At 51.6% G+C, this 13,055-nt stretch overlaps 1 protein-coding gene across 1 annotated transcript; it reads left to right on the top strand.

The window, feature by feature from the left end:
* Window positions 1–260: 260 nt before the first annotated feature.
* MIND_01129000 (uncharacterized protein) lies at window positions 261–2,542 on the top strand (the record flags this gene model as incomplete). The annotated part of the gene is made up of 4 exons (XM_037367839.1): window positions 261–1,116; window positions 1,163–1,899; window positions 1,950–2,115; window positions 2,166–2,542. The coding sequence occupies 4 exons, from the start codon at window positions 261–263 to the stop codon at window positions 2,540–2,542; spliced, it is 2,136 nt and encodes a 711-aa protein (XP_037215671.1).
* Window positions 2,543–13,055: the final 10,513 nt, after the last annotated feature.

Here is a 13,055-nt window from a genome sequence, read left to right as displayed (position 1 = left end):
TCTTGTGCATTGGCTTTGAGCGGCGCATTTGCTTCATTATGCGTGAATTGTGTGTCACGATGCCCGATCGTAGGTCACATATTTTTGGCGGCATCCACTTTTTTTTGGCCCTCCCTCTTGTTACAACGTCGCTATTGAGAGGCTCGGGGGAATCTCAAAACTTCTCAGTATTCATGTCTCAAGCTATGACATTGATGAAGAATCTGCGGCTTTCGACTTGAATGCGTGGATGGGCAAAAAATGGCCCGACAATCCCCCCGATGAGCTTAAGGCTGCCCGAATGGAACTTATTGACCTTCCCAAAGGACTCGCATTCCCTCTTTTCCCCATCCCCCCCCCATCTTCCCGCTGCTCAATTCACCACACTCAATTTACCATATGCTTCGCGCTCATCGGACATCGTCACTGGCTCGGTAGAAAGCTGGTTCAGCTTTGACGCTCCCCGAACTCCCATTGATGCCATCTTCCAACGCTCCCTTCCCTCGCGAGACATCATACAGGCGCTACTTAATGGGTTGGGGCAATTTTGGCTGGACGGATACCAGTCTGTTGTTGACCCACGATGCAACGATGGCCGCGACCGTTTTCCTCTTTGGGTCCTCAAGTTATGGCTCGAATTGGGTACCGTGGGCGAGACGCAGAAATCGTGGCACTCGGCATTCAACTTTTTGCGCCGCCAAGCTGCCCTTAAAGCCCCTGATCCCACTCGCAAGGCAGCGGAAGAGATGTTGGAGCTTCTCGAGAGAGTTGGTTGGAATGAGCCTATTGGGACGACAGGACTACCTGCAACATGTCTCATTCGTTTCCTCTCAAAGGCATGGCTCTCCGAGGAACAAATCTCGCTTCAAGTCTATTACATGCATGAGCGACTGCAAACACAAAAGCCGAAAACCCGCAATCGTGTCGCATTTGCACCTCTGCTCTTCACCAACAAGCTTGTCCAAACCACAATTCAGGCCATGTACGACTACGAGCATGTCAAAGACAGTGTTATGCGCAAGATCGAGGAACAAGTCTACAAGGAAGATATCGACATTCTTTATATGCCAGCTCATGTCCAAAACAACCACTGGATTATCATGGCAGCTAATTTCAAGGACGGCACTGTTTCCTTTGGTGTGTTGCCTCTTCCATGCTCGCGCTCATAACTTAAGATATATAGGCGACTCCCTTTTTGACAGCCCATACCAAACTTATCCACGCAAGCTGGTCCAGAAGCTGCAGCTATGGTCGAAGAAACGATTTGCTGTCCCTCTGAATGATATCGGGAACACACTCCCAATTGGCCAACAGACAGACACGATGAACTGTGGAGTTTGTTGGGCAGATGCTGCCATGACTGCAGTATGGGGTGATCCCCAGTGGAAACCCGAGCTTGGTGCCGCGCGTAGGATCCAATGGGCCATTCGACTTGCCAAAAAATGTGCCAGCATCTCTCAGACTATCATGCCGTCGGCGCTTGCACCGCCACCGGCCCCACTTCTATCTGCGCGTCGATATCATCTCGAAATTGGTCAATTTCTTGCCCAACTATCGACAGCGATGCCCACCACCAGGCCAATTACTCTCGTTCCAAGCCTGTTCGGTACAACTGGTGTTCGTCTAACACAACCTACCGGATTCGATTACTCGGCACTTGTCTCACTTCGGCGACAACATCAGACACGACAAGCGGAAAATGGGGTTCGTGTGCGTTCGCAGGCCGAACCAGCATCTGAGTCTGCAAAACGGCAGCTAGTCAAGTCTATGCAGGCTATTCTCAAGCAAACAGAAGCCCGTGGTCTTACAACTGGGGTCGACCGGACGCTGCGCACACAATCTCTAGGGAGTGGTGATCCGAGTTCGACAACTGGCAATGCTGCCAATGCCGCTGCTTCTGCAGTGACTCGAGCAAGAGAAGTACGTACCCCGCTCTTTCAATATCAACTCAAGTGCTCACCGGTTTCAAGGCTCTTCGGAAACGTCGGAAGCTGTTTGCTGATGCCAACGTTGCCTGTCTGAACGAGATTGAAGGCGCGCGGGTGTCTGCAGTACGACCACTTCTCCCGCGCGACTGGGTTCTAGTAGCTGCAGACCTGGTCACCAAAAAAGTATTTGATGTTTATCTAGCGCAAGGTATTTGTCGTTAAGCATTTACTTGCATTGGCACTGACAAGATTCTTCAGTTCTAACACTATATGCACGCGGTGCGGGGAAAAATGGGAAGCACGGCCTTGTCGTCGATGGCGGCAAATCAAATATTGCTGCACTGTCATTCATTGGCGTTCAGCTTTACGAGTTGTCTCCTGCTACCGGTATTTTCCAATCGATTACCCAGCAAACAGTGCACCTTGACACCTCAACATTTGCCCACCTACCCTCCCTCCAAATTCTCACCGTCGTCAAGTCTCCCCAATCATCCCAGACAGGAACTCAGCTCGCCCTTTCCGATGCCGACTTCACCCTCTTTTCTACACTCCGAGGGTCACGCGCCAATATATCGAAGGCGCTCGTTCAAGCCCGAAAGCGCAAGGTTGTCGAGGAGGTCGAGGAGGATGAGTAAACTCACCTCACACAAGCGCCGAAACATCGTTCTTATGTCTAGAGTAATTTTGTAATGATACCAGAAAAAAATGGGACTTTAATACATGTTCGGACAAATTTGGGTCAAATCCAGCCGCTTGTCCGGACACAATTGCTCGTCTGAGGTATCAAAGTTCGAACCCTACTATCGGGGGTCCTACGCTGACTTGCTGGTCCTGAGTCGCTTTGCAGCGCGTTCCAGGACTTTTTCAGTGTTGTCGGGTAGCGGCGGTATGGTTGTAGACTCAGTCTACAGAAAGTTATTGCTGGCCAAGCGGGAAAGAGAGTGTGCACGCACCATCCGTGTTGTCGTAATGTCCTCGCTCCCCAATACGACTACTTGTCTCCCCTCCTCTGTCGCGCTTCATTTTGTTCCTGCTGGTCTATTTTGCACCATCGTTGGTGCTTATCGAAGCAGCAGGAAGACTTGTGTCTGTCACGCCAACGGCAGTAACGGACCGTGGGCTGGGTGTTTGGTCGACTGGTCCTCGATTTCTAGAGGGGCACGGGAGGAAAGAGAAAGACGTGTTTCTGCGGATCACGGCGTTTCACTGTCGATGACATCATAATTTCCCCTCCCACCGCCATTGCCACCCAAACGACCAACAAACGACCCGCAATACCGACTATGTCTCTGATCCGTGTCGAATCTGACGAAGACGACGAGCCTGAGCCAGAGATAGGTGGAGAAGTGGAGTCTGGAGATCTGGTGCGCCAAGCCTAAGCCTGAGCTGGTCACAAGTATGGGATTTTGAAGGGTATGTGGTTGTTGTTGTTACACGGTAATAAAGGTGGTTGATAGGGAAGGCAGAGGGTGGGCTAGCAAAGCAAAGCGTAAGCTGGGCTGAGTCGCAAAAAAGGTGCATCTGCCATCCTTCACTCTAATCTATGACTCGTTTTACATAGTATCCCTCAGTTTCACAACGGGCTGAATAGCCAGCCACACCGAATTTGGTAAAATATCCCTTGAAGTAGAAACTGTTCTAGATTCTGGTAGAATCTAGAACCAAATCAACCTGTGTAGATTTGCCCAGAATATACTTTTTGGAAACTGAGATTGATTTTGGTCAAATATATACTAGTTTTAGCAAGTCTGAAGTGAAAACTATCTATGGCACTGAAACTATGCCTGAAATAGTTCATATCTGCGCGCATATATTTGGTCATGATATCACGCGCATCAAATGTGGCGAAACTGTCAGTGAAATAAAGGATTTCACTAACAGTTTCAGCATGGATGATACAAAGAAAATCAGCAGTGAAGAAATGCACATAGATTCTCTTTGTTTCTATTTGCATTTCTCCACTGCTGAAACTGTAGGTTTACAGTACAATGAAATCATTGTTGAAATCTCAAATTTATTCATGTCAGAAATTGTGATTAAAACTGTCAGTATATATATTGGAGAAATTGTAAGAGATATTGTATGTATATCAGTGACTTGAGGGTCAACCCTCAAGTTAACCCTCAAGTCAACCCCAAGGGTCTAACCTCCGGGTAGACCCTACAAGTTCAGTCTCCAGCTACATATTCAAACACATAATTAGTGTCAATAGGGTAATGACTTTACACAAACTTTCTAATAAATGTTACCAGATTGTAGGAACCCTTAATACATGTTACTATTCAGTTTAGACTTATGTTTCAAAGTCAATGGTTAAGTCAGAAAATGCAAATTACTGACCCAACCCTGAGTTTTCAAAACAGTGGTAGGGCCATATCTCAATGAGTTCTTATCCGTTCTCAACATGTTATATATGAGCAGGAAGGTATTCAATAGGCCTACAAACTGGTATTCAACATAAAGTTCATTGCATACAAAATCACAGACTTTATTACAAAATATATTTTGACTATTAGATTGTTAACCCAATTACTTAATGGTTTCTAGACTTTTCATTAAAAGTTAGATATAGTCAGAAAGGTATTTCAAAGTTCTACAAACTTGATTTCAACCCTGATATGGTTGATTACAAAACCACAGACTTTCACTACAAGTTAAGGTTTATTGAATTAACTTCAAAATTCAAAGTCAACCAAATGACTCCATATTGTATATGGTAGTAGAGCTTCATTGATTAAGTAAGTATTCAGTTCAAACCTATTCAAAATTCATAACCATTGACTCACAGAAGGTGAAATACTCACAAAATATCAACTTTGTTACTTTAGGGCTAGCCTGGCTCAAATAGTATTAGCACTAAATTCCTCTTCCCGTTTACTGCTTACCACTTGTAGGATGGAGCACAGGTATAGCTCTGAGTCTGCTTAACTTGACTCAGACCCTGACTCTGACTCTGACTCTGACCCAGACCCAGACCCTGACCCAGACCCAGACCCTGACCCTGACCCTGACTGTTACAGATAAAGGGCTGCTGGGTCTGAGTCTTGAAAGGCAGACCCTGACCTTAACAAACCCTGCCCCTTCTGGGTATAGGTCCAACCAGGTCTAGGTTGACCTACAGATCACAGATATGGAAGCAGAAAACATGTTTAGAACAATAATCCTTACGCGAACGTGGTCACATTCGTCTCGTTATTGTTACCTCGCCAGAACCAGCAGTGGACAACAGCGCAACAGCGGCGGGCCAGATTAAACAAGAGTGGGAAGCCAAGAATTGAGTGCAGTTGGCGGAGGTGGATATTTCAAGATGGAACCAATCCGCCATCTAGTTTCTCAATCAGTTTCGTGTTTACAAGCAAAGCGTGATAGACGAGGCGCTCTTTATTCTGCCTGGCTTACTGCAGACAGTCAACAGCGGTATTGTTCTGAGGAACAGAAATGCCGAGTATGTTTTTTCCTTGGTCGTCGTTGAATCTAACCCTTTCCAGTAATATTGACTTGCACTTCTAAGACCGCCACTACCTGCTCTTCCCTCCAAGACTGTCCATGCCGACGCCATCCCTGCTTGTGTCATGTTTTCCGTTTGGATTCGACCAAGTTGGCGGTATCGCTGTGGCGCTTCACCCACGATTTCTGTTTGGCGCTGTTGAGCGATTGCAATATCGTACAGCAATGTTATCGTCACCGGTCAAGTCTTTGTCCGCAACCAGCTGAAGGAACTCATTCTGGTTGGCTCAGTCGACTTTGAGCACATTCAACAACATGGTGTCGAGCAAGGTCAACGAGGGCTACACAATGAATTCAACCCCAATTTCATTCCACGCTTCCTCTTAACAACGAGCCTTCCTCGAAGGTCTCAGACGACTTCAATCCCATCCACATCAACCCTTACTTCTCTGACTATGCCTCTCTCCCTGCCACGATTACCCACGGACTGTGGGCCACTCGCCGCTATGTCGAGGCTGTTGTTGCTAAGTGATACCCTGAACGTGTTCTCTCGTATGTTTTTTATGTCTATTTTCTTTCCCTTTCTAATCAATTTTACCCAGCTACGACACTCCTTCGTTAGCATGGCCATTCCTGGTGACAAACTCACGATCAAGATTCGTCACGTTGGCGTTCACAATATTGTCGCCAACATCGCACCGCGACTTCCAACTCGCGTGGTGAAAAAGTGCTCGAAGGCTTGGGCCAAGGCTTCGCCAGTCTGTGTCTTCACTGGTCAAGAGCAAGGAATGGAAATGGACTTGTACAATTTCTCACCTGCTGCTCGTGCCTTTCGGGATGGAGCCGAGACCCACCTGCTTGCGGTCTACGACTTCTGGATCGTCGAGATCGTCAAGGACAACCCGAAGGAGAAGACAATCCATTTTGGTGCTATATGGACATGACATACAACACAATAAACAAGGACGGAAAAACATTTCTCGGACATCGATGTTTGCACGCCCAAGTCCACCAAGTCCACCTTCAGCAAGGTCTGCTTTTCGCAACCCAGTTCGCTCAATCGCGCCTGTCGTCAGGCCGCTTCGCACAGGGACTGCGCGTTTGCAGGTCACAGTATTGGCGAGTCTTCTGCTTTGGCTTCGATTGCCGATGCTGCTAAATCTGAACTACCGCTGCCCCCGTTGCTGCCGCTGTGGCCGCACCTGTTGCGGTCGCTGTCGCCGCTCCTTCTGTCCCAGTCGCAACAATCGATGATGTGCCTGTCAATATCTATCTCGTCAGCGGTGTAAATCTATCTATCGTTATTGTCGGGAGCAGCTGGAGGCAAAGTCAACAGCGAGGAGTTCTTGAAATTCCAAGCCGACCAAGAGACTTTTGCCGCTCAACACATCGAGCTTTACATGCGCTACCTCAAACGGGATTCCCGGGCCGGCGAGACCGCGCTTGACAACGAGAAGGCCAACAGCACAAGGCTGCAGGCCAAGCTTGACCACATCGCAAAGGAGCATGGAGATGTCCGTATCGAGGGTATTCAGCCCATGTTCGACCCTCCCCCCCCCTCAAGGCGGGCCGATGCGACTGGTCCTTCATCAAGATGCCCTTCTCATGTTCTACAACATCATCTTTGGCCATTTAACCACTGTTGATCGTGATATCAGCGCTCCTTGTATTGTGTTGATGAACCGTGCCGATCCCGAGGTGTTTGCTTATATGCAGTCTAACATCGACCAGACGGGACCCGACGAAGAAATTCGGCCAACAACTGGTCGACAATGTCTGCGAGGTTATGGGAAAAGACCCGCTCTACAAAGATGGTTCGTTCAACGGCTCAAACAGTATTAATATTATCCCCCCGTCTAACCTTGTCTATCCAGTCACTTTCCCGACTGCGCCACCGGTGTTTCACTGCCAAGGGTGGCATTGTCTACTCTGAAGTCGTTCGCCAGAATGTTCGTAAACTCGAGGCATATGTCGTCAACGTCGACAAAATTCGGGAGGATGTGCTCAAGGTTGTCAAGCGCAACCGGGCATTAGCCAGGAGCAGAAGAACCGCATCAAGGCCCTCTACGAAGGTGTTGTTTGCTCCCTCTGTAAGACACCCGAAACTCGTCGCACTGGACCGCGTCTTCGCGCCCTCAAGTCAATATTTCGTCTGTCTCGACTGATAAAGTTCCTTTCCCCCTATGCACCTGAAGCGCAAGGTTGGGTCGAACTGGGAGTACAGCTCCAACTTGACTGGTGTCTACCTCGACATTTTCCACGGAATCGCTACATCTGGAACAACTTTCAAAGACACGAACACGTTGTTAACTGGTGTCGGCAAAGGTTCAATTGGTGTTGAGATTGTCAAGGGTCTGCTTTCTGGCGGTGCGGCGGTGCCTATGTCATCATCACCACTAGTACTTCTCGCTACAACCCCGGTCCATCTTCCAGACGATTGGTAGTCGTGGCTCTTCCTTGACCGTTGTCCCCTTCAACCAAGGCTCAAAACAAGATGTCGAGCCTCTCGTCAACTACATCTACGCCAACCTTCAAATGGGTCTCGACTACATCATCCCCTTTGCCGATGTTCCCGAGAACGGTCGCGAGATCAATGGTTTGGTCGATAAGTCCGAGTTGGCTCACCGCATCATGTTGGTCAACTTCCTTCGCATCCTCCGTGAAGTCAAACAGAAGAAGGCGAGTCGCTAATTCGTCACTCGCCCGACTCAAGTCATCCTTCCGTTGTTGTTGCCCAAACACGATCTGTTCAGCAATGACGCGTTGGACTCGGTTGAAGATCGAGCCCCTGTTCCAACGTTGGGCTTCGGAGAGCTGGGGCGAGTATCTTTGCTTGACTGGTACTTTTATTGGGTATATTATTTTCTTCGTTTTCTTTTATGTGAACTAACGACTATCACAGATGGACTCGTGGAACTGCCAGTGGTCCCATGGGCCCGACCAACATCGTCGCTCACGAGTTCGAGAGCTACGATGTCCACACCTTCTCTGCTAGGGAGATGACCTTGAACATCCTCAGTCCGATGCACCCACAGCATTACTCAAGCCGAGCCCATCTGGGCCGACCTCAACGGTGGAAATGGAGAATTTGCCCGACGATATCACGGGCCGCATTCGGTCCAATCTACTGAAGAAGGGCGAGCTCTGCCGCGCTATCGCGCTCGACAACTCGGCCGACTTCAAGGTCATCAACGGTGTTGAGGCAAAGCAACTTCTGCAAACAGTCGATGCCACTTCTCCTGCCAATTTCCGCTTGGACTTCCCTTTCAAGTTCGACTTCCCCCACTCTCAAGGCACACAATCGCTAACAAGTCGAGGTTGCAAGGGATGATCGACCTCGACAAGGTCATGGTCATCACTGGTTATGGTGAAGTCGGAACATGGGGGTAGCTCACAGACAAGATGGGAGATGGAGGCGCATGGAGAGTTCACGATCCGAGGATGTAGAAAAAGCTATCCGACCAGCACCGTCCGGAGCCGGCCCGACAGGTCGCCCGTTCGAATCTCCTTAGAAAATGTATAATATTTTAATCAATTTGCATTGACCTATTACGCGACGCAAACTTATATCCTTGGGTATTATCACGCCGTCTCTGCTCCTCCTGGGGCTTCCCAATGGCCATCGTTGTGTCCCGCTTTCGTTTGGGTGTTTTGTACCGTTTGATGTCGTTGACAGCCTGGGAGATATCTGCGCCGATGCGCCGCCCAGCCATCTGTTTTAACCAGAAGTCCGCCTTGAGGTCCGCTTGACTCTCAAGCATGTCCGCAAAGGTGTGTAAATCCTTTGCCAAGTCGCGCGCCCAGTCTCTACGCTCTAGCTTCTCCTCCTCCAAGTCTTCGTCAGCAAGATCAAAGCTTGTCGAACTTGCAGCTGGCGTGTCCGAGGCATCGGAACTTGATGTGTCGTCCGAGGTGTCAGATGTGGCATCAGACGATCCATCAAGACGTAGAACTTGAGCAACCCGTGCGGAATCGTCTTCCGAGTCCGAATCAGGCGGCATCACTGCCCGCGGTCGTTTGCCGAGAGTCACGGCCATTGCCGACAGCTTCCGCCAGCCGCCATTCGCAAGAATCGACTTGTCGCCAGACCATACCACGTCATCGCCATCAGTGATGTTGCCGGTCTCAAGATAATCGTCGGGTTCTTCATTTAGCGAATGCAGATCCGGGTGATAATAGATAGGCATAACACGACGGCGCCGGACTTCTGCCCAGAAGTCAGTCGATGGCTGAGGGACTGCCTTGACAAGATGTTTACCAGCTCATATAGTTGTATCTATGCAAAAGATGTGGGCCAGTGCCCAGAGGGGTAATGCAAAAGATGAGGGCAATAGCCCAACAAGTATTTTCTTTAATGATATTTCTTTAATTCTAAGCCCTGTAGAATGGTATCAGTGATGGGATTGATGATATCTAGCTAAGTTGACTAATGTGGAACGATTTCTGATGGCTGTAAGGGCAACCCCGGAGGCCTGAGATCAAGGTCCTAGCAGGGGAGGATCCAAAGCGTGAACATTGGTAAGTGAATACAAATGAAGCTGACCTAGCAGGGGAGGATCCAAAGAGAAGAAACTCTAAGGGTCCGCCTGCTAGGTAGCTGACTATATACTGCTTGTCCGTAGCTGCCGCTGTCGGGCACAGAAGGCTTGGGCGGCGTCGCAGGCGAGGTCCCAGGGCGACCGTCGGGAGGGCGTTGACGGATCGGTGATTGTGCGGGCGAGATGGAGGGCCGGACCGGAGACGGAACCGGAGTCGGACCGGAATCGGAGGCGTCTCCGAGGGGCCGAAAGGGAGGTTCCCCTGACATCACCCCCCTTTGAATGCGGCGTCCCCGACGCATAGACCGGAACGGAATCGAGTCGAAGGTCGCAGAGGCGATGTGTCGTGGGCTTGCCAGGGTACTTACGATAGAACTCCGCAATTTTCTCCGGGCGAAGACGCGGTCGAAGCGGACCCACTGGTCGTGCGACGCGTCGTAGCCTTTCCATCTGACGGTAATTCAGCCGTTTATACCTCACCCTTGCGTCCAAGATTTCCTCTACTTCCCACTCCGGGACTCCGTCCTCGAGGTCCGGAGGGGGCTGGTCGTAGCCGGGGCGTCCGTCGAAGGGGTCGTCCTGGGCGAGCTCGAGCTTGACGACGGGGAAGACCCGGTGGAGCTTCGAGTAGCGCGGAGGGAGGTCGAGCTTGTAGGCACCTTTGCTGATCTCCGCGACTATCTTGAACGGTCCGAGGCGGCGATGGGAGAACTTTTCCGAGGGGCGAGTCGTCCTGATGTCAGAGGCATCCAGCCAAACACGGTCGCCAACCTTAAACTCCGGAGACGGAGTCCGTCTCCGGTCGTAGTAGCGCTTGTACTCCTCTTTGGCCTTAGTGAGCGCGGCCTTGGCTTCAGCAACACCGGTGGCGATCCGGTCACGGAACTCGTTCACTGACTCCATGGCGGAACGGACTCCGGGTTCGAAGCCCATGCGCGGGAGCCGTCCCGTGTCCGTCATGAAGGGGACCTGCTGCGTGGAGGAGTGAACATGGTTGTTGTAGGCGAACTCCGCGGCCGGAATCAGCTCATCCCAGTCGTCCTGCTGGTAGTTGGTGAAGATCCGCAAGTACTGCTCCAGCTCCTGGTTGACGCGCTCTGTCTGACCGTCTGTCTGCGGGGTGGTATGCGGTGGACGTGGCGGGCTTGATGCCGATTAGATGCCAAAGTTCTCGGGTGAAGTCCGCGATGAACTGCGAGCCGCGGTCGGAGACGTACTTCTCCGGAGTCCCATGGTGCCGCCAGACATTCCGGTAGTAGAGGCGGGCTGCCCCTACTGCATCGACCGTCGTATGACACTCCGAGAAGTGGGCGCGCTTTCCGAGGGTGTCAACGACGACCATGATCGCGTCGTACCCATGGGCTTCGGGAAGCTCTACGATGAAGTCGACGGAGACGGTATGCCAGCGTTCGGGGCGTTTCCGTGGGGTGCAGCTCTCCGTGGGGCAGTCTCCGGAGTGCCTTGGTGCGACAGCACAAGTCACAGGTCGCGACATACCGGCCGATATGGCGAGACATCTGAGGCCACCAGTAGTTCCGGGAGACCAACTCCAGGGTCTTGAAACGACCTGCGTGTCCGGCGATCGGGTGTCATGGCAGAGCTCGATGATGCGTCTCCGGAGGTCCTTGTCCTTTGGTACGACGATCTTTCCTCGGAAATGGAGAAGACCGCCGGAGACGGCCCACTCGTCAGAACGTGAGGAGCGGGGGCCTCGAGCTTGACCTTGGACCTTTAGGAGTTGCCGGGCCGCTAGTGCGACGGGCTCCTCCAAGTCTGGCTCACCGGAGAGGGCATCACGGATGTCGCGAAGAAGTTCAGAACCAGGGCCGGAAACGGAAACACCTTCGAGTGCGCGAACGTGGAAGAGTTCGGGCCGCAGAAGGACGACGTCAGAGTTGTCGGAATCGACTCCGTGGTCGGGTCTCCGAGAGAGGGCGTCAGGTCGGCCCATGTTGCGGCCGGGCTTGTGGTGCAGCGTGAAGTCGAACCGGGAGAGGTAGAGGGACCAGCGGGCCTGTCTCCGGTTGAGGTGCTGCGTCTTCCTGAAGTACTCCAAATTCTTATGGTCAGTCCAAATCTCGACAGGGTGCGCAGCGCCCTGAAAGTGTCTATACTCCTCGAGTGCGGGATGATCGCGAGCATCTCCTTGTCGTGGATTTCGTGAGTTGCGCTGGACATCATTTAAGCTTTTGGAATAGAATGCTACAGGGTGCCACTTCCCGTCCGGGGCGGATTGTGAAAGAACCGCCCCGTCGCATAATCAGAGCTGTCCGCCTCGAGTCGGAAAGGCCGTGCGTCGTCCGGAATCGCCAGGACCGGTTCCGAGGTGACCGTCCTTGATCGCTTGGAACGCGGAGGCCTCCGCACGCCCCAAGTCCATTGCTGGTCCTTCTTGGTGAGCGCAAAGAGAGGACGCGAGGGCCGAGAAGTCCCGAATGAACCTGCGGTAGAAATTAGCGAACCCAAGGAACTGTTGAACATCCTTCTTGTTGTCCGGAGTCGGCCAAGCGGAGACGCCTGTGACCTTGACGGGGTCCATTTCGACGTGGTTGTGGGAGATGATGACTCCGAGGTACTCGATTGATGATTTTTCAAAGTCGCACTTCTCCGCTCGAAGGTACAACTTGTGCTCCCGGAGTCGCCGTAAGACCTCCTGGACAATCTGCCGGTGTTTCCGGAGGTCGGAATGGGCGATCAGGATGTCGTCAAGGTAGATCATGACGTCTCCGGAGAGGATGAGATCCTGGAAAATGTCATTCATCATCGTTTGGAACGTCGCGGGAGAGTTTGTCAGGCCGAAATACATCACCAAGGGCTCGAACAGGCCTCGGTTAGTCCGGAAAGCCGCTTTCCACTCGTCACCTTCCTTGATCCGGACGTTGTTGAAGCCCCAACGGACGTCGAGTTTGGTGAAGTAACGAGCGCCTTTGAGCCGGTTGATGAGGTCGTTGATCAGCGGAAGGGGGTACCGGTTTTTGACAGTCATCGCGTTGAGAGCACGGTAGTCCTGGACGAAGCAGAGTCCTCCGTCCTTCTTCTTGACGAAGAAGACCGGAGACGCCATCGGAGACTTGGAGGGGCGAATCCGGCCCGTCGAAAGCCCTTCCTCGATGAACGTCGAGCTCGCGTTGCTCGAGGGGCGAGATGGGGTACACCTTGCAGT

This window comes from Mycena indigotica, assembly GCF_014461135.1.
Source record: "Mycena indigotica strain 171206Taipei chromosome Unknown Mind.scaff0010, whole genome shotgun sequence".
Taxonomy (NCBI): domain Eukaryota; kingdom Fungi; phylum Basidiomycota; class Agaricomycetes; order Agaricales; family Mycenaceae; genus Mycena; species Mycena indigotica.
This window is presented reverse-complemented; position numbering and strand designations above follow the sequence as displayed.